The sequence below is a fragment of the Pseudoliparis swirei genome, chromosome 24, assembly GCF_029220125.1.
Source record: "Pseudoliparis swirei isolate HS2019 ecotype Mariana Trench chromosome 24, NWPU_hadal_v1, whole genome shotgun sequence".
NCBI lineage: Eukaryota > Metazoa > Chordata > Actinopteri > Perciformes > Liparidae > Pseudoliparis > Pseudoliparis swirei.
In genome coordinates, this window is record NC_079411.1 from 23,266,599 (window position 1) to 23,290,470 (window position 23,872).

Genomic DNA, 23,872 nt, shown 5'->3' on the forward strand with positions numbered 1-23,872 from the left:
TGTCATTGAGTCTATCATAATACTACAATAAGGATTACAAGTATACATCTTTAACTTAATAAAAAGCTATAGGTTCAAATGAAAGTGAAAACAAAGTGAATGTTTTTACCCCAGCAGCTGATCCCCCCCCCCCCCCTCATCATGATGAATCGGTAATTTCCTCCACGGTGTTAATATGTTAGTTTTGAGTTGTAATATTACCCGTCTAATTCCCATGATGGCTGCCACAGACGGAGTTGGTTTATGCGTACTGCTCTGCTCAAATAAACCTCTTAATGCCTCCAAACAGAGAGCCAGGAGGGATGTGAAAATTAACAGACCTTAAAGAAGTTTAGGAGGCTAAGAAACACATAAATCAACCTTCATAATAAAGCAGTCAGTCCCTCTGTGCCTTTCTTCACTGGACGCTGACTTAACTGTGTCCTTCAGTGAGCTGCAGATATGCAGGCGAGCTCTGACCCCTGGTGGAGGACGGGTCAAGGTGAACACGCAGAAAGAGGGTCCGCTTCTCTGAGTTCCAGTTTTTAGTTAATATTCTCCGTGTCTAAATGTGTGAAAAGTGAAGGCAGTAGAGATTGAGTCTCGTTGTTCCATCAAAGCTGGATCTGGATGGCGTGTGTGAGAGCTGGTGAATATCACCATGCATCTCAGATTAAACTAAATTAAGTTACAACAACACACAATGTTGGAGCTATTGATTTTTTACATTTGTATTTAGTTTTATCGTAAAGTAATATTGATTATTCATTGCTTAGTTAGGTTATATTTACCTTTGCATTGAAAATGCGTAAGGTTATGTTTTGATCGCCGTGTATTAATTTATTTGTGTGTTTGCGTGTTATTCACATACAGTGCATCCGGAAAGTATTCTGCAGCGCTTCACTTTTTCCACATTTTGTTATGTTACAGCCTTATTCCAAAATGGATTAAATTCATTATTGTCCTCAACATTATACACACAACAACCCATAATGACAAAGTGAAAACTGTTTTTTGTAAATTTTTGCAAATCTGTTAAAAATAAAGAACGAAAACATAACATGTACATAAGTATTCACAGCCTTTGCCATGACACTCAAAATGTAGCTCAGGTGCATCCTGTTTCCACTGATCATCATTGAGATGTTTGATTTGATTCCACTTGTGCTAAATTCAGTTGATTGGACATGATTGAGAAAGGCACACACCTGTCTATAAAAGGTATCACAGTTGACAGTGCATATCAGAGCATAAACCAAGCCATGAAGTTCAAGGAATTATCTATAGACCGCCGAGACAGAATTGTATCGAGGCACAGATCTGGCGAAGGGTACAGAAAGATTTCTGCAGCATTGAAAGTCCCAATGAGCACAGTGGCCTCCATCATCCGGAAATGGAAGAAGTTTGGAACCACCAGGACTCTTCCTAGAGTCGCCCAGCCAGACTGAGCGATCGGGGGAGAAGGGCCTTAGTCAGGGAGGTGACCAGGAACCCGATGGTCACTCTGACAGAGCTCCAGCGTTGTTCTATGAAGAGAGGAGAACCTTCCAGAAGGACAACCATCTCTGCAGCACTCCACAAATCAGGCCTGTTGGGTAGAGTGGGCAGATGGAAGCCACTCCTCAGTAAAAAGCACATGACAGCCCGCCTAGAGTTTGCAAAAAAGCACCTGAAGGACTCTCAGACCATGAGAAACAAAATTCTCTGGTCTGATGAAACAAAGATTGAACTCTTTGGCCTGAATGCCAAGCGTCATGTCTGGAGGGAACCAGGCACTGCTCATCACCTGGCCAACACCATCCCTACAGTGAAGCATGGTGGTGGCAGCATCATGCTGTGGGGATGTTTTTCAGCGGGAGGAACTGGGAGACGAGTCAGGATTGAGGGAAAGATGAATGCAGCAATGTACAGAGACATCCTGGATGAAAACATGCTCCAAAGCGCTCTGGACCTCAGACCGGGGCGACGGTTCATCTACCAACAGGACAACGACCCGAAGCTCACAGCCAAGATAACAAAAGAGTGGCTTCGGGACGACTCTGTGAAGGTCCTGGAGTGGCCCAGCCAGAGCCCGGACTTGAACCCGATTGAACATCTCTGGAGAGATCTGAAAATGGCTGTGCACCGACGCTCCCCATCCAACCTGATGGAACTTGAGAGGTTCTGCAAAGAAGAATGGGAGAAACTGCCCAGAAATAGGTGTGCCACGCTTGTGGAATCATACCCAAGAAGACTTGAGGCTGTAATTGCTGCCAAAGGTGCTTCAACAAAGTATTGAGCAAAGGCTGTGAATACTTATGTACATGTTATGTTTTCGTTCTTTATTTTTAATAAATGTGCAAAAATTTGCAAAAAACAGTTTTCACTTTGTCATTGTGGGTTTTTGTGTGTAGAATGTTGAGGAAAATAATGAATTTAATCCATTTTGGAATAAGGCTGTAACATAACAAAATGTGGAAAAAATGAAGCGCTGTGAATACTTTCCGGATGCACTGTAACTCAAAAAGTATCAAACCGAATCGCATGAAATTTGGTGGGATGATTGATTATTATCCGGGGACCATTTGATTAGATTTTGGGATTGATCGGGTCAAAGGTCAAGTTCATGAAAAGGTCAATCTTCTTTTTACCATAGCACGGTCAATTTGTATCCAATTGGCATGCAACTAATGCCAACATGTTCATAATTCAATGCCCAATCTTGTGATATGCGAAGGGATGCGCTCTACCGAGTGCCCGTTCTAGTTTGATATGTTAGAAGAGCTTTTTTCTTATGATAGTTTTAGTTTAATTCATTGTGATTGTTGTTTAAATATATTTAGTTGTAGTATTGGTTCACTGATTGGGTAACACTGGTTACATGTAGGTGTGGGTAGCTTCAGGACCAGCATGCACCAGGCTGGTCTCTGGTTTTTTAACAGCACACGGAAGGCAGTGTCAACATTTTGTTTGTTCTTTTTGTTTGTTTACGAAATAAATTATCAGAATAATGACATACGGAAATGGACATTACTTTCTTTTGGCTGCGTCAACTCAAACCCCCCACGGTACGTCGGTGGCAACTTGATTTATAGTTTTATTTGAGTTATTTGGACAAATGGCCACTGCACACATTATGTCTGGTTGTCCCTCAAAATGTCTCTCCGAGTTCACGGCATAGAGCGGCTTGTGTTGACGCACAGGGAAACAAAAGCTGCTTTAATTAGACGCTTAACTAATTGCATAATATCTCCAGTGATGCCGCCGGGGGAAGTGAAGCATACGCAGACGGGAGAATGATGTCTTTGTGGCCTTTTTGCTGGTTTTGGCTCCGGCAGCGGCCTGAGGGCCTGGTCCTGGTTTCCTGTACTCCTGACCCCCCAAAACACAAAACAAACAAAAGTGATGAACATAAAGACAATTCTGTAAAGTTATGGCCAACTGTTTGGATGATGTCTGATGAGAGTAGCGAAAAAGCCTTGTTTCATTTCGTTGTTGTTCTTATTAGGCCGTCCATTATTTAATGTCTCTGAAGTTGTGATTTGACAAAGTTAATTTTAATATTTGAAAATATCAGTTAAAGTAAATGTTCACTGTGTTATGTACCTGTCAATATTTCCAAATTAAAAAATACAATTAAAACAATTTGATACAGGTGTTTTTTAGAAGTATCGGACAGCCTGTGGAACACGATGTTACTACGTATGCAGACGGCAGCAAGACGTGTGCCACTCCACTTCTGGATGCATCGTCTAACGTCATTTGATTTTTTTCAAGAACAAAAAGTTTAAAACTCAAAACAACTCAAAACATCGGAGGTAACTGTGATTGGAAGTTTCTCTCACACATTTCAGAGGTGCTCTTTGCAAGCTCTCCGGCAAACTCTCTGTTTTTGGGTCACCACTCAGAGCTTGTTGCAAACAGTAAAACAACAAAAACATCTCCCTCCCCTCAGTGTCCCCCCAAAGCACCGAGCAGAATAATGAACAGTAAACAAAGGGGGAGGGGGGGGGGGGGAGAAGATGGGGTGTCCAATTGAGACACACAAAAAGAGGGGGGGTTGTCTCCACGGCGACTGAGTCGAGTCTGTTCGAGTCACATGGTTCCTATTGAAGCCGGGGAGAAGAGGCTCGGGGCTCCGCATTCAGCCCATGCTTTGGAGGCCGATGGCAGCAGCATGAGTGGAGCCCAACAAGTGGAAGCCATGACGGCAGCTCCGGGACTACGCGACCGGGACACCCACACTGCTGCGTTCGGTGAGTTGTTTCTCTTTTACATTGAATTTAAATAGAGTTCAACTGAATGAGTGATGCTTTGTTTAAAAAAAATATATCTTTGAAGTCAACCTCTTTCTTTTTTCTTCCCTCTTCTTCTCAGAGTTCAAAGTGTTCGACGTTGTCATCGTTGCCTTGGCCTTGTGCATCCTCGCTGTCACCGTCCTGTACTTCATCACCGTCTGCTACAACCGCAGCAGGTGAGGGTCAGCTGTGGGAGGTGCTCTGGAACTTTAACATTATTCTCACCTTCAGGATCCATGGGCAGTCCCTAGTGTGATAGGACAGTTGCATCATTTGGACATTTTAATATTGAGCATGCTTGTAAAACTGAGTTTTCGTTTTTTAAAAAAGCATTCCTTGAATTAAAATAGAGCACACGGCATCACGTGAAGTTACATTAAAGTCATGAAGTGCACTCGGGGGGGGGGGGGTCTTCTTCTCCGCCAGGCAGTCGAAGAGAGCGCACGTGTACGAGAGCGCGGTGACCCGAGGCGAGCCGGCGGCCCCCGTGGCGGTCAGAGGCGTGAAGAGGTCCACCAGCTTCATCAACCCTCTGGCCTTCTTCAGGAAACCAGAGGCGGCCAAGGACAACTCCAGGATCTACTACATCTACAGCAACCCGCTGCCCGTGGGACTGAGGGAGGAAGAGGAGGAGTGGGCCGGGAAAGAAGCCCCCCGCAGACCAGCGGGGCAAACCGCAGGGAGGCTGCCGCGGTCTTTCCAAGAGTACGCCAATGACCCCGACAGCGGCGTCACCTTGGACCCCCCCATATTCTACATGCAGCTGTAGAAGGTGGTGAAGAGCGAGGAGGGAGAACGTCGAGGCGCACCAGAGAGACGTCGCCACCTGAGCCGGTGTGAGCTGACTCGGCAGATGTGTGTATCAAAACTAAAGATATGCCCCCGTGTCACGGGGCCCTGGGAAAGGGAACCTCCACCCATTTTACTCAATGAATTGCGTTTCGTAATCATGGGTGTCAAAAAGAAGAAGTCTGTGGTGATGTCATCGTGATGTTGTCAGGGTTACCTCTGCAAAGACTTCGATCACAGAAAGCCTGCGTTATAGACTTGGGGGGGGGGGTATGACGTTTGACAGAGGTGGGTGTATACCAGGCAAGGAACTTGAAACGCTACACAGTTGCATTGTGGGAAATGTAGGATTTGAAAGGGTGGCCCAGATTGTGGACTAAAGTTCTGCATGTGTTTATTGCTGCTTCCATTTTGGCCATTCCTTGGTTGCATATGCCCGGCACGTCCACAGCTCAAGGGCCCGATGAACCTGAGGGCAGCTCGTTGTGTGTGTGTGTGTGTGTGTGTGTGTGTGCTTCTCATCACCATAATCAAGCCTTTTCAAATACTTTGCTATCTCCACACTGCCAGATGGAACACTTTAATACCGTCCTGCTGCCACTGTTTCACAATAATAATAGCCCCGATGTCATATCTCTCTCTGGTCTTTGACACGTTGTGCAGCTGGGTAACATCTTTGTTATAGTCTTATGAAAGTACAACACTGAATCAATGGTGTGACCAAGGGAAACGGTGTGTTAACTATTTCTTAATCCACTGTTTTACATGCAAAACAATACAAGGCCGTGTGTCTGATGTTGCTCCATGCATGTTCTCACAACACTGGCTAGAGGATTTAGCCGTTAGAAAGTGGAGGTAGTGTTTCCTGTCATGGAGGCAGGTACCTGTGGAGTTTCTCACCACTAGTAGTGGATGATCGTCGTTTATTAGCGAGTCCCGGTTGTTTGTGTCGGTGCACATGACGACGTTAGCCGTCACGCAAAAAGGCACCGCAGATGTTTTATAAAACAGGAATTGCATGTTAAGGCCTCAATGACTGCATGTGGGTGAGAAACACTGACTGTGAACAGAACACACAGGGTGCCTTTTTATTTTGAAGGAGTAAAATGTAAATACAGGATTATGGTTCTAGTGAAATAGAGGGTCAATAAGGGATAGTCTTTAATACTGTACATACTGATGTTATGCTCTTTTGGGATTTACTTTCTTCACTTTATATTTGTTACATCATAAGAAAGTTTCTTCCTCATCTGAATACTCTTAAACGCCTGAACATTAAACTAGTAGTAATCCAAGAAAAGCTCATTTGACACAAAGTAGCAACATTTGAAAGTTCTTTCTTGATTTTTCTTAAAATGATCTTTAATAAAACTGCCGATACAACGTGCTTTACAAAAGAAGCCAAGTGTGAGACACTGAGAAAGATGAGAATACAACGGGTATCACGCGGAGCAATTCATCACAAGGTGCTCCTGGGAGTCACGTCCTCAGACGATTGGCTGGCTCTCTCTGATCAGCCACTCAAGTCCCTCCTTGCTGCCTTGCCTCTCCATCTCTGCTCCAATCACGTCACGGCACTTCCTGTTGTACTCATTCACCCAGTCACGCTGCAGGACAGAGAAGAAGGGTCGTGAAGCCTTGAGGAGACTGTGGTTAAGTAGTGCTTAATGTAATATATATATATATATATATATATTTATATATTAACACAAACTCACAGTCCATAGATTTTGATTTTGAAATTGTTCCTATTTGTCAAATTGTTGTTCTTTAACTCTTACAGAATGTTAAGTAGGCTACATTTTACCAATAACTTTTTTTTGACAAAATCTTTAAATTGGTGAATTTGATTATTTGAAATATTAAACATAATCCCACTGGATGTTCCTTACCTCCTTCTGAGTGAGCAGCTCGATGCTCATCATCTTGACTTGGATAGGAACCAGAGTGAGGGGCTCAAATGTCAGGCTACCTCGGTTTCTGTAGTTGTACTGAAAACACACACACAGAAAAAAATAATCAAACGGATTTTCCTCATTAAAACTGACATAGTAAACAACACCTTCGTTAGAATAAAGTATCTTCCCTGGTGTTTCCTTGTTATTTCCCCTTTAGTTTATCTCTGCTCGTCACGCTCATCAAGCACACATGCAGTATTTCTACTCCGGCTGTCTGTCTCCCACCTCAGTGGAATGCACCCGCCGCATCGATAACGATTTCTCGTGTCATCACCTGCTTTTACTGACATAACTTTCTGCCTGCCTTTCATCTTAGGAAATAAAACCTTCCAAGCATCAAGCGCTAAGGATTCCATGATTAATATGAACATCGGGCCTTGATCTCAGTGGAAGGACCTACTTTGGTCTTGGCCGGTACGACAAGGACCACGTTTTCAAGACGAATGCCAAAAGCTCCATCTTCATAGTACCCAGGTTCTAGAAGAACGAAAGGAGGGAGGGGAACGTTCAGAACACAATCAAAACACAGAACAGGCTTAAAGAATATTACCTGAAGGTTTCCAGCATGACAAACAGTTAAACTTGACAGTGTGAATGAAATAAAAAGACAGTATTATTGACTGTCATTTTAAACATGCTGAATATGAATGTGTATTATATCGAGGTATTTTTGCATAGACGAAGTTCAGTAAATTACTTTTAGCTTCTAGTCGATCGATTTAATTTTCACGGGAAGTTGCAGCTTCGAAACCGGATTCACTCAAACTATTAATATTATAATTATTTGTTGGTTCCTTTATTTCTAAGAGTGCACAGGTCCTTTCACGTTGTTCTTCCACTGTGAATCTGGACCTGAAGCTCCACCTCCAGTCAACCGTCGACTGTTCAATAAAGTGTATTTCCTAGATTTAGCTCCTTCGAGTGTATTAAAAATAAAAAGCTAATAACCGCCCTGCCACTGGCTCCAAAGCGCTCTCTGCCATACCGTCACTGACGATCATGCCGGCCTCCAGGGGTTCATCGGCGAAGGTCTTGTAGCTGATGCCGCACGGCCCCTCGTGGACGTTGAGGAAGCAGCCCACGCCGTGGCCCGTACCGTGAAGGTAGTCCAGCCCCGACTCCCACAGAGCCGCACGGGCAAAGGAATCCAACAGGTGGCCTGGGGAGGGGAACGCAGGGATTAGAGCTGGACAAAGTAATACATTAGAAAGTCAATCGAACATTGGCCCACGTGTGAAACCGAATGGGTTTGTCTACATGTCACCGAACTAGTTCTAGTGCATGCTGGGAAATGAATGTATGAGTAAAACATTTCAACAAACATTGTCTACCAGCCACTGACCAAATGAGCGACCACATGTTTACTGTTGACTCTAATAATAAGAGATCTTTATTCAACAAAAGACAGAAGTGACAGTATGTGCGTGTGAATGAATCCCTGTTCATCAATGCTGAACATCTTGCTGTGTTATATACAGTGCACGGTAACCGTGGTAACACACCTTTAGTTCCGTGGGGAAAACAGCAGCACTGACAGCTATGTGTCCTTCAATACGAGGTGAAGCATTCTACGTGGGATTCCTGGAGAGGCACACATTTGTGATTGATTCATCTAAATATAAATGATAAAATATATATATATTAAAAAAAATATTTATATATATATAAATATATACATTAAAAAAATAATGTATATATGTATATATATATATTTTTTTATTATAAAAAAAGAGATATATATATATAGAGATTTTTAAATATATATATATATAAAAATATATAAAACACTGCTTTTGCATTTAGAGTTACAACTCAAAGAGCTTTTAGGTCAATAAACTAAACTTGAGATTAGATTTATTTGACTATGAACATAAATAAATGTACCTTCTCATAAGCTGATGGCGCCCCAAAGTGCACGGTGCGTGACGTCTGTGGTCCCATCACTGCCAAAGACACAATAAACATGCAGATGTGTGTAGAGCACAAAACACACAACTTTAACTGCTCCTCCGCCGCCAGCGCTCTGGGCATTATGAGGCGAGGAGGTGATACACAAGTCACGGCATGGCTGGTTAGAATACATGTAGTTTTGATGGATATAATAATCTTGTTTACATATTGAGCTCCAGAGTCGATCAGGTAAACTTAGTTCACAGAGAGGGTTCTGTTGGTTTCATGTTTTATAAAACAGGAATTGCATGTTAAGGCCTCAATGACTGCATGTGGGTGAGAAACACTGACTGTGAACAGAACACACAGGGTGCCTTTTTATTTTGAAGGAGTAAAATGTAAATACAGGATTATGGTTCTAGTGAAATAGAGGGTCAATAAGGGATAGTCTTTAATACTGTACATACTGATGTTATGCTCTTTTGGGATTTACTTTCTTCACTTTATATTTGTTACATCATAAGAAAGTTTCTTCCTCATCTGAATACTCTTAAACGCCTGAACATTAAACTAGTAGTAATCCAAGAAAAGCTCATTTGACACAAAGTAGCAACATTTGAAAGTTCTTTCTTGATTTTTCTTAAAATGATCTTTAATAAAACTGCCGATACAACGTGCTTTACAAAAGAAGCCAAGTGTGAGACACTGAGAAAGATGAGAATACAACGGGTATCACGCGGAGCAATTCATCACAAGGTGCTCCTGGGAGTCACGTCCTCAGACGATTGGCTGGCTCTCTCTGATCAGCCACTCAAGTCCCTCCTTGCTGCCTTGCCTCTCCATCTCTGCTCCAATCACGTCACGGCACTTCCTGTTGTACTCATTCACCCAGTCACGCTGCAGGACAGAGAAGAAGGGTCGTGAAGCCTTGAGGAGACTGTGGTTAAGTAGTGCTTAATGTAATATATATATATATATTTATTTATATATTAACACAAACTCACAGTCCATAGATTTTGATTTTGAAATTGTTCCTATTTGTCAAATTGTTGTTCTTTAACTCTTACAGAATGTTCAGCCTTGATATGCTGCTATATAGGCTTAGCTGCCGGGGACGCTTTAGGATGTACAGATTATAAAACTCGAGACAAATTTGTAATTTGTGAAATTGGGCTATACAAATAAACTGAATTGAATTGAATTAAGTAGGCTACATTTTACCAATAAATTTTTTTGACAAAATCTTTAAATTGGTGAATTTGATTATTTGAAATATTAAACATAATCCCACTGGATGTTCCTTACCTCCTTCTGAGTGAGCAGCTCGATGCTCATCATCTTGACTTGGATAGGAACCAGAGTGAGGGGCTCAAATGTCAGGCTACCTCGGTTTCTGTAGTTGTACTGAAAACACACACACAGAAAAAAATAATCAAACGGATTTTCCTCATTAAAACTGACATAGTAAACAACACCTTCGTGAGAATAAAGTATCTTCCTGGTGTTTCCTTGTTATTTCCCTTTAGTTTATCTCTGCTCACGCTCATCAAGCACACATGCAGTATTTCTACTCCGCTGTCTGTCTCCCACCTCAGTGGAATGCACCACCGCGCATCGATAACGATTTTCGTGTCATCACCTGCTTTTACTGACATAACTTTCTGCCTGCCTTTCATCTTAGGAAATAAAACCTTCCAAGCATCAAGCGCTAAGGATTCCATGATTAATATGAACATCGGGCCTTGATCTCAGTGGAAGGACCTACTTTGGTCTTGGCCGGTACGACAAGGACCACGTTTTCAAGACGAATGCCAAAAGCTCCATCTTCATAGTACCCAGGTTCTAGAAGAACGAAAGGAGGGAGGGGAACGTTCAGAACACAATCAAAACACAGAACAGGCTTAAAGAATATTACCTGAAGGTTTCCAGCATGACAAACAGTTAAACTTGACAGTGTGAATGAAATAAAAAGACAGTATTATTGACTGTCATTTTAAACATGCTGAATATGAATGTGTATTATATCTAGAGGTATTTTTGCATAGACGAAGTTCAGTAAATTACTTTTAGCTTCTAGTCGATCGATTTAATTTTCACGGGAAGTTGCAGCTTCGAACCGATTCACTCAAACTATTAATATTATAATTATTTGTTGGTTCCTTTATTTCTAAGAGTGCACAGGTCCTTTCACGTTGTTCTTCCACTGTGAATCTGGACCTGAAGCTCCACCTCCAGTCAACCGTCGACTGTTCAATAAAGTTTATTTCCTAGATTTAGCTCCTTCGAGTGTATTAAAAATAAAAAGCTAATAACCGTCCTGCCACTGGCTCCAAAGCGTTCTCTGCCATACCGTCACTGACGATCATGCCGGCCTCCAGGGGTTCATCGGCGAAGGTCTTGTAGCTGATGCCGCACGGCCCCTCGTGGACGTTGAGGAAGCAGCCCACGCCGTGGCCCGTACCGTGAAGGTAGTCCAGCCCCGACTCCCACAGAGCCGCACGGGCAAAGGAATCCAACAGGTGGCCTGGGGAGGGGAACGCAGGGATTAGAGCTGGACAAAGTAATACATTAGAAAGTCAATCGAACATTGGCCCACGTGTGAAACCGAATGGGTTTGTCTACATGTCACCGAACTAGTTCTAGTGCATGCTGGGAAATGAATGTATGAGTAAGGAAACATTTCAACAAACATTGTCTACCAGCCACTGACCAAATGAGCGACCACATGTTTACTGTTGACTCTAATAATAAGAGATCTTTATTCAACAAAAGACAGAAGTGACAGTATGTGCGTGTGAATGAATCCCTGTTCATCAATGCTGAACATCTTGCTGTGTTATATACAGTGCACGGTAACCGTGGTAACACACCTTTAGTTCCGTTGGGGAAAACAGCAGCACTGACAGCTATGTGTCCCTTCAATACGTAGGTGAAGCATTCCTAGAGGAGAGGGAGCACACATTTGTGATTGATTCATCTAAATATAAATGATAAAATATATATATATTAAAAAAAATATTTATATATATATAAATATATACATTAAAAAAATAATGTATATATGTATATATATATATTTTTTTATTATAAAAAAAGAGATATATATATATAGAGATTTTTTAAATATATATATATATAAAAATATATAAAACACTGCTTTTGCATTTAGAGTTACAACTCAAAGAGCTTTTAGGTCAATAAACTAAACTTGAGATTAGATTTATTTGACTATGAACATAAATAAATGTACCTTCTCATAAGCTGATGGCGTCCCAAAGTGCACGGTGCGCGTGACGTCTGTGGTCCCATCACTGCCAAAGACACAATAAACATGCAGATGTGTGCGTGTAGAGCACAAAAACACACAACTTTAACTGCTCCTCCGTCGCCAGCGTTCTGGGCATTATGAGGCGAGGAGGTGATACACAAGTCACGGCATGGCTGGTTAGAATACATGTAGTTTTGATGGATATAATAATCTTGTTTACACATATTGAGCTCCAGAGTCGATCAGGTAAACTTCGTTCACAGAGAGGGTTCTGTTGGTTTCCGGCAGAGGTCTAAAAGAAAGAAAGACACACAAAAAAGTCACCTATTATAACAACAACAAAAGAATTTTCATGAAAAGAAAACAGCAGATGCAGTTACACAAATCTAATACTGGGTCTGTTTCATGAGCCCACTGACCTGTAATGTATGATTGCTCCGTTGGGACCGACGCTGGAAATTGTGGGGAAACTGAGGCCGACGAAATCTTTCTGTTGACTGAAAGAGACACAAACGCATAAGAGGAGATGTTCTCACACAATAATGCACTAATCTTGATTATTAGATGAATAATTTTCCAAATGCTTTAAGATGTGACAATTGAACAAAGCATGTCTATTTCAAGGCCTTCAGTGGACATTTTACTGCACTTGATGGGGGTGTCCAGTAGAGGGGGATGTTTCTCCACTTTAGCCACGATCGTGACTGTTTGGAATTTGACTCAGTGAAAGGTGCATAACAATAAAGTAAAGCCATAAAATAATAAAAGATAAAAATATAATAAAAACAATAAACATAGGAAATAATAATGTAACGTAATAATAGAATACAATATTTATAAAAATATATATAAAAATATAATAAAAATAATAAATATAGTGCAATAATAATATAATTTAACAATAATACATAATATATATATAAATACAAATATAATAAAAACAATAAACATAGTGCAATTATAATAATATATAATATAATAAAGGAATATCTAATCTAATAGATAAATATGGTAACCAACAAACATTTAACAGTACTTTAGAACAAGTATATATTTAAGAATAAAAATGGCAAGTGTATTTTAATAAGAAAAGAAAATATGTGCAACTTGGGTTCAAACCTCCATGGGAAAAAGAAAACATGCACCTGCGTAATTCTTCTGCCATATCGGCGGCTGAGATTTCCGTTACCGCACCTTTTGGAATCTATAAAACAAGAAGAGCCACAGTGGCAGTCATGCAGAGAGCTTTCAAATGAAAAAAACACACATTTTACATTTCGAGTGCAAGCCGAGTTATGTAATCGGGGACTTTGAAGTCAGCATTTAAGATTTGTTTCCAAGAGTAAAAGTAAATACAATATTGGTAGATTTGGTGGTAATTATGGTAATCATTCAAAAAGTTGCTTTATCATATTATCAACAATATCTATTTATTCAAACAGGGGCTTCCTCTTTACAAAAAAGGTTGAAGATAAGATGCCAAGGAAGTTGAGGCTCATTGGTGAATATAACAAGACAAAATCACTTGTTTTTTAGCCAATTCATTCATTTAACCCTTGTGTTGCCTTAGGGTCATTTTGACCCGAATCAATATTACACCCTCCCCCCGCTTTAGGATTAATTTGACCCCATTCAATGTTTAATGTCGGTGTTCTTTCGGTAGTCAACAAACAAGCATAAAATGCCTCACACTTAAACTTGGAAAACAATATTAATTCTAATAATTTTCTGGAGGTTTTAATTGCTGGCGTCAAATTGAACCCAAAGGGTAAAATATGTTAGAAAATATAAAGGTAACAGGAGGGTGAAACATTGAATCGGGTCAAAATGACCCTAAGGCAACACAAGGGTTAAGAAAAAAAATTGACATCCTCGATTCATTTTCTTTAACGTTTCGTGTGAAAACAGACTGGAGGAATCTGGTACTCTCTCCTATGGATCTAAAGGCGTTTCATGAAAATACCTCCTTTTCCAACCAAGCAAAGAGTTCACAAAGGGCAACTGCATCCTTAATCTGTTGAGGAAAAGAGCAGAAGATGTAATGCATGTTCTGCGAGGTGAAAGTTCATAAAGAAGTCACTTTACTGAACTCATGTACACAGCAGATTTGATGCTGCAGAGTTCCTTACATGGGCCGTTTTCATGCCTTGGATCTCAGCTGCGTTCTTCACCGCCTTGGCGAGGCAGAGGGGGGTGTAGGGAATCGGAGACCGGTTGGCCTGGAATACAGGAAGCAGGAAACATTTACAGTGTCACAAGTAGCTGGCGTCACCTTAAAATAAATGAAATGGTAACACGTGCATCACGTGTCAAAGCCAAGATCATTTTGCTGGTTAAACATTATAATTATACATTAACTTTTACACAAGGGTGTTTGAGAATATGTGTGTTTCTGTCTTCTCATCAGAAAAACTGCAAGTCATATATACGCTATCGTTCAAATGTTTGGGGTCACCGAGTTAATTTCATGTTTTCCATGAAAACTCATTTTTATTTATCAAATGAATTGCAAAATGAATAGAAAATATATTAAATAAAGATATTGAAATGGATAGAAATAATGATTTTTATTTGAAATAATAATGTTCTTCAAAGTTCAAGCTCAAAGGAAGGCCAGTTGTGTAGCTTCTCTCAACAGCATAACTGTTTTCAGCTGTGCTAACATGAAAAGGGTTTTCTAACCCTCAGTTAGTCTTCTAAGGCCATTAACACAATGAACCATTAGAACACTGGAGATGGGCCTTTAAACACCGATGTAGATATTTCATTAAAAACCAGACGTTTCCACCTAGAATGCTCATTTATCACATTAGCAATATATAGAGTGTATTATGATTAATTTTATGTTATCTTCATTGAAAAAAAACATTGCTTTTCTTTGAAAAATAAGGAAATTTTCTAAATCTGTTCTTTTCTTTTCTAAATGAACCCAAACTTTTCAACGGTAGTGTATATGTATGTATATAGTAGTGTGAGGAGACAGCTGACACGTGGGGGGCGTGGCCACCGTGTATGAACAAGGAAAACCCAATCTGGCCGTCTGTATGGTGCTCGCTCACCTTGGGGATGACCTGTGTGAGAGCACAACTGGCCTTGTCACAGATCCACACCCGGTCCTTGGGGCCGAGTGCCGCGCAGATGGCCTGCAGCTCCGTGTAGACCGACTCGTACGGGAACGTACTGATGCTCAGCTCAGGCTCGCTGGGGGCGTCCAGCTGCAGGTGTTCTCTCAACGCGGGGTCGGAGAGACGCTTGAGGTCCACAAAAAGCCTGCGGAGAGGAAGGGGGGAGTTCAGTGTGGTATTATAGTTTAAGAAATGCATAATCCTCATCATTTATTCAGGAGCATAAAAGGAGGTTAACAGAGCATTGCTATACTGCATCACCTTATTGTGTTCATCCCCACGATGGCATACGCAAAGAACACAGGGTTGTACTCTATGTCGGCACCACGGAGGTTAAAAAGCCCTGAGGAAAAGAAAACATTGCATTTTATTGGTCAAATTTAAAAAATAAACACTTTCATCCCCCAAGGACGGTGTCGGTAAACAGTATAGTGAACCGTAAAACACCGTATGGATGTCATTGCAATTTTATTTGGTGTTCAATATCAAAGTTCTGATTGGACTTTAACTCATCCTGTGTGGACGCCCGAGCGTATCTCCTTCAATTTATTGCCCGTTGAAACCCCTCTTGCCCGAATTCTACCTAATGACAATCAAAATCAGCTTTACTCTAAATAACACCCCCCCCCCCCCCTCCGCCCCTCAGACCAGACAATCAGAAACAAGAGCTCATTAGGAGGGTGAACGAGGTGCTCAGACAAGCATCTAGAGGGACACCTGTGCAACCCTGGTTCCTTGGATCGTGGTCGTGTATTACAATGGACTTATGTATCAGAAGGGATGTTGGGTAATGCTGCGCACACAACAAACAAATACCCTGTACATCAACAAGAAGTCTCCCAAATTAGCCTTTTGTTCTTCGGGTCCGTTGGGCTGTAATGCTTGGACCCTACATTTAGAAATCTAGTAGCGCTGGGCTAATCCCGAACATCTTTTTTGGCTCTCTTCGACGGCGGTCGCATTTTTCTTCCCTCTCCTCCCCATGACCTTCCCTTCCCTGCTTGGCTCCTATCGTCATGTCTTGTCTTGTTTTATACTTGAGAGACTCTCTCAGCATCGCTCTTCGAACTAAAAACCATGGACCTGATCAACTGGTCTCTTAACGCAATTGACACCATCTTCTCGACGAGAAGCTCGGGTTCGGGGGAACCTGCCTGTCCTGCCGGGACGTGGGTTGCTGGTTACAAGTTTCAAGTTTCAAGTTTCAAGTTTCAAGTTTTTATTGTCACATCCCCTTTTATACAAGTATAATCGGTTCGTGAAATTCTTATGTGCAAAACACCCGACAGCAGTAGCAGACTAAAAAAAGAATAAGAATGAGAATAAACTATACAATATCCACACAAAAAAAAGAAGAAAGTATTAACAATATATATATAAAACAATGTAATAGAATATACATCATGGCAATATATATATATAAAACAATGTAATAAAATATACACTTTTTTTGAGACTATATATATATATATATGTATATACATACAATATATATATACAATATATATATATATAAACAATGTAATAAAATATACACCATGGCCATAGATATTCACAGAATATGTTCTGGTGTGTAGTGTTAATGAGGGTCTCAGTCCTTGTTCAGCAGCCTGATGGCCTGACTGAAGAAGCTGTCCTCAGTCTGTTTGTGCGGCACTTGATACTGCGGTATCGCCTGCCTGACGGTAGAAGGGTGAACAGTTTGTGGCCGGGTGGTTATTGTCTTTCATCATCCGCTTGGCCCTGGCCACGCACCGCTTGGTGTATATGTCCAGGATGGAGGGAAGCTCACCTCCAACGATGTACTGTGCCGACCGCACCACCCTCTGTAGTGCCCTACGCCCAGGGCGGTGCAGTTCCCGTACCAGACGGTGATGCAACCTGTCAGAACACTCGATGGTGCTGGTGTAGAATGTTCTGAGGATGCGGGGCCATGTTGAATTTCCTCAGTCGCCTAAGGAAATACAGGCGTTGTTGGGCCCTTTTCACCACGTGAGTGGTGTGCGTGGTCCATGTGAGGTCCTCGGAGATGTGCACGCCGAGGAACTTGAAGCTGCTGAGCCTCTCTACTGCAACTCCGTCTATGGAGATGGGGGTGTGCTCTCCTCTCCGCTTCCTGTAGTCCACGATCAGCTCCTTGGTCTTCTTGACGTTGAGGACGAGGCTGTTCTCCTGGCACCACTGTACCAGTGATCCAACCTCCTCCCTGTAGGCTGTCTCGTCGTCGTCGGTGATCAGCCCCAACACTGTTGTGTCGTCAGCAAACTTGATGATGACGATGGACGCGTGGGGAAGTGGCGTGTCGTGTGCCTAGCAGCCCTTTCCGTGGAGGACGTAGAAGACATCTACCTATTCGGAACTATGATTACAGGATTTCTGCTGTTTGGATTTGGCGCTGTCCTGGCTTATCGGAAAATTAAGGAAACGGTGACAGCCGTTAAAAGCCCCCTAAGGCTGCCCGACATGATTGACGCGTTGGGTAGAGTTGTTGGCACTCAGACTGTGGCATTAAACCGCCAGAATGACAACATCGTGGAGAAGCTGACGGCTCTGCAAATGAAATTGGATCGATTTGAAATCCTATTGGGAAATGGGAGGAAAATGGAGGAATAGTAGTTGCGCAAATTCTAATGCAGCTACTGGAAGACCAAACAATCCCAATCTTATCTGCTTTCGGCTCCCTCTACCAGGACGGGCCTTGGCCAAGGCCGTGACTGGAACAACTCCCCCGAAGATCACTGAAGCGAGAACCTCTCTCATTCCCTTCCCCCGATCCACAGACACCTGTGGTTGTTTTCTCCCCAGGACCCTTCAAGGCTATCTCCATGGCAACGACCATCTTGCGGTCTGAGAACTCTGTCTGTTGTGGCCTGGGGGAGGACGACATACCAGGCCACGCACACACGAACTTTCAACATACTGATTTGCATTCACTACCCCCCTCCCCCATCCCACGCCTTCGTCTGCTTCGTCCCCCCAGTGTGACAGGACGGGGTCTGTGGCTGGCGCTGTAATGGCTGACGGACCGGGCTGGCTGCTTGTCGGTGCTGGTCACCTTCTGCCTCCAATGGCTGGGCTTAGATCACCCAGTCTTTGGCTTACCTCCCCTCCCCCCTTCCTACTCGTTGCAAGTCATGTTTAAGATGTATGTGCTTATGTGCTAAGGTGTTTTTTTCCTGCTCCCACACTGTACCCCTCTAGGGTATAGTCGGGGGGTTGTTTTTTTCTCGCCTCTCTTCCCTCATGTTATGCTGTAATCTTCCATCCACCCTTTCTTTGCAATTTCGTTGCTTTTGTACCTGTACTCTAGTCAATGACAATAAAACCGAATACCATACCATACCACCACCATAACCCCGGGCTTAAGAGAACGCCCTCTGGAGCTGCTATTTTAAGAGTTAGCCCAACCAACACAGATGAAAGATGAACTGTATGGTGACAGTGAAAGTGTCAGACGAGCATGTTTTCTGTCAAACAGCAGTTCCTCATAAACGCTTAAATATCTCCACAAAGAAGGTGTTTAAGTCTGACATTTGACAGCTCGTAGTTTTGAGTAAATCCACCCGACACTTCCATCACTGTGTTTAAATACAGAAGTAGTAATTACAGAAAAGAATGTATTCATACATGCAATCTCATCCAACGCCGTGGCAACGAACCAGTTGAGTTTCCTCTTTGACATCTTGGCTCGCAGGGCTGTGACCTTGTCTTGCCAGGAAATACCTACAGGAGGGCCGCCACAGACAGGAAATTCAGTGAAAATCAAAATACCTGCGCATCTAGTGACATACCCGCATGCTGTTTGTCTGGTAATCAGAAGATAAGGAAGGTAAAAGTCTTAAACACAAATCAAAATCAACTGCTCTCAATAAAATAAGCAATTCTTCAAGAATTCCCTTTCACGTCTGTTTTCCGTCATCTCTCGTTAGCTACCGTCAAATGGCCGTGTACGTCATAATAATGGTTCTTGGCACTTGCCGGTGTACTCTAAGCCCATGGTGCGCAGCTGTGTGCTGGGCCTCTCTGGGCGGTCCATCCAGACGGCATCGATCAGGTTATCCTGCACGGCCACCAGCGAGTGGCCGGCGCTGGTCAGCGCCTTGGACATGTTCTTCCATTGGTCTGAAGCAGAGCATCACGAGTCACTGTCGCAGCACGAGAGTGGAAAGCTCACAAAAGGTGTTGTTCAATGTGAGAATGTTTCTGGAACCACACTGGACCCGAAGGCTCGGCAATAGGCCCGCTGGTCATACAGGAGACAGAAGTTCAGATCCCAAAGGAAGAGTCAAACATTTAGTTTTCACTGTGCGAACATTTTAAGATTTCAGGGATCATACACGTGTCACTGTTGACCAATGGATTTCCATGATTTATAAACAAATTTCCATGAGCAAACATTTTGGGCGTCATTCTTTGAAAAGGATATTAATTATGTAACTCAGCGTAAGCGCACATACAGGACTGTCTCAGAAAATTAGAATATTGTGATGAAGTTCTTTATTTTCTGTAATGCAATTAAAAAAACAAAAATGTCATGCATTCTGGATTCATTACAAATCAACTGAAATATTGCAAGCCTTTTATTCTTTTAATATTGCTGATTATGGCTTACAGCTTAAGAAAACTCAAATATCCTATCTCTAAATATTAGAATATCATGAAAAAGTATACCAGTAGGGTATTAAACAAATCACTTGAATTGTCTAATTAACTCGAAACACCTGCAAGGGTTTCCTGAGCCTTGACAAACACTCAGCTGTTATAAATCTTTTTTTTTACTTGGTCTGAGGAAATATTAAAATTGTATGAGATAGGATTTTAGAGTTTTCTTAAGCTGTAAGCCATAATCAGCAATATTAAAAGAATAAAAGGCTTGCAATATGTCAGTTGATTTGTAATGAATCCAGAATGCATGACATTTTTGTTTTTTTAATTGCATTACAGAAAATAAATAACTTTATCACAATATTCTAATTTTCTGAGACAGTCCTGTATAAATATAACTAATATTTATGACTTTTCTGGATGTTTTCCCCCCCAGGACTTTTCCAGGCCTGGAAATAACCATTTATAAATTCCATGACTTTTCCAGGTTTTCCATGACCGCTGGGAGGAAAAGATGTGACTGCGAACCTACCAGCAGCGATGATCCAAGGATCCACTCCCACTTTGGAATTCTCTGGCAGGATGCTGATCAGCCAGTCCTCTTGGGAGGGGGTTTCCTTCAGCCCTGGATACAATAATCAAATAAACAGAGACGTAAAATAAACAAAAGGTCGGAGTTGTTAGACCAGTATTTCAAATCCAGCATCTTAGAAAATTGTATTTATTTATTTAAATGCCTTGTTTTTTCCATTCTCAAATGAGGTTGAAACTAACAGTCTGGCTGTGATTCATGCCTTATCAGGTTGAAGGATACTTAGTGTTTGTGTATAAAGACTGACTTCAAAACTGAATCTGAAGTTCAGATTGTAATCTTAAAGCCCCAACAGAAAACAACTTGGATTACCTTACTAAAGAGGCTGTTTTTTATTTTCTTAAAGCAGCAGAAACATCAATGAGGGCTAAATTACCCATCTTCATCAGGGTCCAGTTGTTGTCCATCTGCTGAGTGGCCTGGAGGAAATACCGCCCGTCGGTCCACATGGCAGCGTGCTGCTCTGTGACGATGGCCGTGCCTACACATCGCAACACACGAGGCGGATTGGACCTTTTGTTGGAGCTGAGTCAGCATTATGCAAGAAAACTGACTGTCTGGAATGGTGATACACTACTCGATTACTATCACTAACTAGTCTGTTCCACGTCTCGTGTTACAGTTGTTCTTGAGCAGTTCCTGAGAAGCAAAATATACAGATTTGCCTCTGTAATTACAGAGGTGAACAAAACAGCCTTAGAATGAAAGAGCTCTTCTTTTTTTTGCTGATTTCCCACAGGGATTATCCCAAAGTAGGCTGAAAGCACAACTACGCAAACATCATACAAAAATGATGTGTCACGTCGTACAGTACAAATACAATTTAACATGAGAGGATGCATCGGGATATGTTTGTCTTTTAACCTGAATAGATCGCAGAATAAGGAGTGAATGTATCACATTGACCTGGATCTATTCAAAAGTAGAAATTTGATCTTAGCTACGAGGCTGCCCGGCTAGGATTGTGTTACATTGGCATTCGCACACACAAGCAAAAAAATATACCTGCAGAGCCATTAAATCCACAGATAAACTCACGCCTGCAGTCACACGGTGCAATGTATTCACTCTGAAAGTCAGGTTGGCAGAGAGAGAGAAAGACAGTGAGAGAGAGAGAAAGAGAGAGAGAGATCAGCTTCATTAACAATCAGCGGTGAGTGGCCATCAACCAGTCTGTCCTTTAAAATGCCTTCAAAAGGACTACAATTAATTGTGAAGGTCAGAAGTGGGTGAGGACACACACAGACACGCAGACACACAGACACAAAGTAAGATATGCAGTAATACCAGTTGCATGACTGTGAGCTTATGCATCTAATTATATATATTCGGTTGTGATCTTACCTGGTGTGCATCTCCAGAAGGGACGATGTACGCCTGTATGGGCTCAGAGAAGAACTTACAATTCTTCATCGCCTGGCGAAGCTGCCTGAGCAGCTCTCCTGTGATCTTCGGAGACATGGTGGCAGTGTCTGCGTGGAGAAAGAACATGAAAGAAAGCACCATTTATGACCAAACGCTTTTCAAAACAGAGCTACAGTGTTAGTCTTGTGTATAAATAGGTGAAGGTCAAGATAAATTGCGTGGACACGTAATGATGTGAAAAGATTTGGTTCAATCTCGAAAATAATTCCCACTAGATTTCACACAACAACAACAACACATGGGGATGTTCCCTGTCTATTGTTATGCAACCCTTCCCCTAATTAACCAGAGATTACCTGACTTTTGGGAAGTCATGTTGATTTTCAGGTGACTGGAGCAGGGCAGTGACTGTGCCTGACTACTAACGTGGAGCTCAAAGTACACACCTGGATAATTAACCATCTGCAACGCGTTCATTGAGCAACTGCCAAGTTAAATATTAAAAGAACGGTGGCGTGCTCTCGTGCAGTGGCGTATTATTCACTTTTACGATGCACGTTGACTGCAGGGCGATGCAGCTCGGCGTAAAATGAACCTTTGCGAGCTGACCAATGGCGTCGCAGTAGGTTTCATCGATGAGCTCTCCCATTGGCTACACGCTCTGCATGCGATTGTTGTTTATAAGTAGCCATTGTGGATAAGAAGCCGTATAAACGCAATTTGCGACCGTTAGCTACGGCAGCTCACCAGCTCAAATAAAGTCAAACGGTTGTTCGTGGCATTCCGACATAACCACGGGGCTCGGTTTGAAGGGAAAGGGAGACTTTTTATTCACAAAACACCCGCGTCATCAGCAGCAGGCCGACCATAACACAGGTCATCCTCGCGTTAATTCATTCAGCGAGTCGCTGGTTGATTTTAACATGTTGGTGGCGCGCGGGGGGATATTAGTACATTTCCGAGCCATTCACTCGCTTTTACAGATCACAGTGAACGCACCGCTCCCCGCTTGGACAAACGGACCGACACGGTGCAGACTCGGGGCGTGTGGTAGCCCCGGTCCCTCTGTATCTCGCCCGGGGGATGTTAGCTCCCCACACGGCTTGTTAACGTCCCCCTCCCCACCCCCACATGCAGCCAGTAAAATACCGAATACACACCCGGGGGTTTTCGTCTTGTAAGCGAGGTGCTCGTGTATCAGCTTGGACCGTGTGTTAATTTACTAAACAGGAGGCTGCCATTTCGTTGTTGACGTTTGCGGTCACGTGACTGTAGTTTCCTCCAATAGACAGAGGGATCCGGACTCGCCTTCTTTTCTGTGAATAATAATTCATACACCGAACAAAAAAACACACGATATAAATATATGCCTACCGTTATAATCCATGCTATACATTTAAATTACACCACGGTAAAATTACACCATGTTAAAAGGTTAAGTAGGAGGTATCAGGGAATGTATTATATAATTGATTATAATAGCAATTACAATTGTTTCCATGGACCACACTGGTAGTTACTTATAGAACAGTGGTCACCAACCTAGGTTTTTGATCCCAAGATCCCTGACCTCCGCCTTTGTGATAGGCAAGATCTACACAGTTTAACGCAATTGACTACAAAACTCTGGAGGAAACTGTGCAACTTCTTAAGCTATCTACCTGTTGTCTTGATCCTTTGCCCACAAGCTTTTTTAAAAAGGTTTTTACCTGCTTAGCAACAGACTTACTGCAAATAGTTAACAGCTCTCTCCAATCTGGCATTTTTCCAAAGGCTTTGAAAACAGCAGTTATTAAGCCTCTACTAAAGAAATGTAACCTAGACGCTACTGTACTTAGCAACTACAGACCTATATCAAATCTACCCTTTATAAGTAAAATAATAGAAAAGGTCGTCTATCAGCAACTTAGCAACTTTTTAACCTCAAATGGTATCTTAGACAAATACCAATCCGGATTTCGACCCCATCACAGCACTGAAACTGCTCTCACTAAGGTTCTAAATGATATTCGCATAAACACTGA

At 42.2% G+C, this 23,872-nt stretch overlaps 3 protein-coding genes across 6 annotated transcripts; 1 reads left to right on the plus strand and 2 right to left on the minus strand.

Annotated features, from left to right (window-relative positions):
- The first annotated feature begins 4,095 nt into the window (after positions 1–4,095).
- On the plus strand, positions 4,096–5,840 carry si:dkey-246e1.3 (uncharacterized). The gene is made up of 3 exons (XM_056409424.1): positions 4,096–4,214; positions 4,336–4,432; positions 4,683–5,840. Exons 1-3 carry the CDS (start codon positions 4,136–4,138, stop codon positions 5,023–5,025), a joined length of 519 nt encoding a protein of 172 aa, XP_056265399.1. The 5' UTR covers positions 4,096–4,135; the 3' UTR covers positions 5,026–5,840.
- Positions 5,841–6,102: 262 nt separating this feature from the next.
- Positions 6,103–9,069, minus strand: LOC130190273 (xaa-Pro aminopeptidase 1-like). The gene is made up of 6 exons (XM_056409593.1): positions 9,065–9,069; positions 8,506–8,549; positions 7,989–8,162; positions 7,404–7,480; positions 6,938–7,036; positions 6,103–6,652 (listed from the first exon to the last, which is right to left on the minus strand). The coding sequence occupies exons 1-6, from the start codon at positions 9,067–9,069 to the stop codon at positions 6,533–6,535; spliced, it is 519 nt and encodes a 172-aa protein (XP_056265568.1). The 3' UTR covers positions 6,103–6,532.
- A 171-nt stretch (positions 9,070–9,240) lies between these two features.
- On the minus strand, positions 9,241–23,099 carry LOC130190150 (xaa-Pro aminopeptidase 1-like). Of its 4 annotated transcripts, none has more exons than XM_056409420.1 (20): positions 23,009–23,099; positions 21,828–21,955; positions 21,522–21,552; positions 20,860–20,964; positions 20,424–20,516; positions 19,265–19,408; positions 18,914–19,009; positions 15,548–15,629; positions 15,221–15,431; positions 14,291–14,380; positions 14,125–14,175; positions 13,307–13,365; positions 12,581–12,658; positions 12,382–12,453; positions 12,144–12,204; positions 11,764–11,833; positions 11,244–11,417; positions 10,659–10,735; positions 10,199–10,297; positions 9,241–9,790 (listed from the first exon to the last, which is right to left on the minus strand). In XM_056409420.1, exons 2-20 carry the CDS (start codon positions 21,942–21,944, stop codon positions 9,671–9,673), a joined length of 1,830 nt encoding a protein of 609 aa, XP_056265395.1. In that variant the 5' UTR covers positions 21,945–21,955; positions 23,009–23,099; the 3' UTR covers positions 9,241–9,670. The 4 variants fall into 4 exon arrangements, with proteins under 4 accessions (XP_056265395.1, XP_056265394.1, XP_056265396.1 ...); XM_056409419.1 differs by having other exon boundaries at positions 21,489–21,552; XM_056409421.1 differs by lacking the exon at positions 21,522–21,552 and having other exon boundaries at positions 21,887–21,955.
- Between the last annotated feature and the right edge of the window lie 773 nt (positions 23,100–23,872).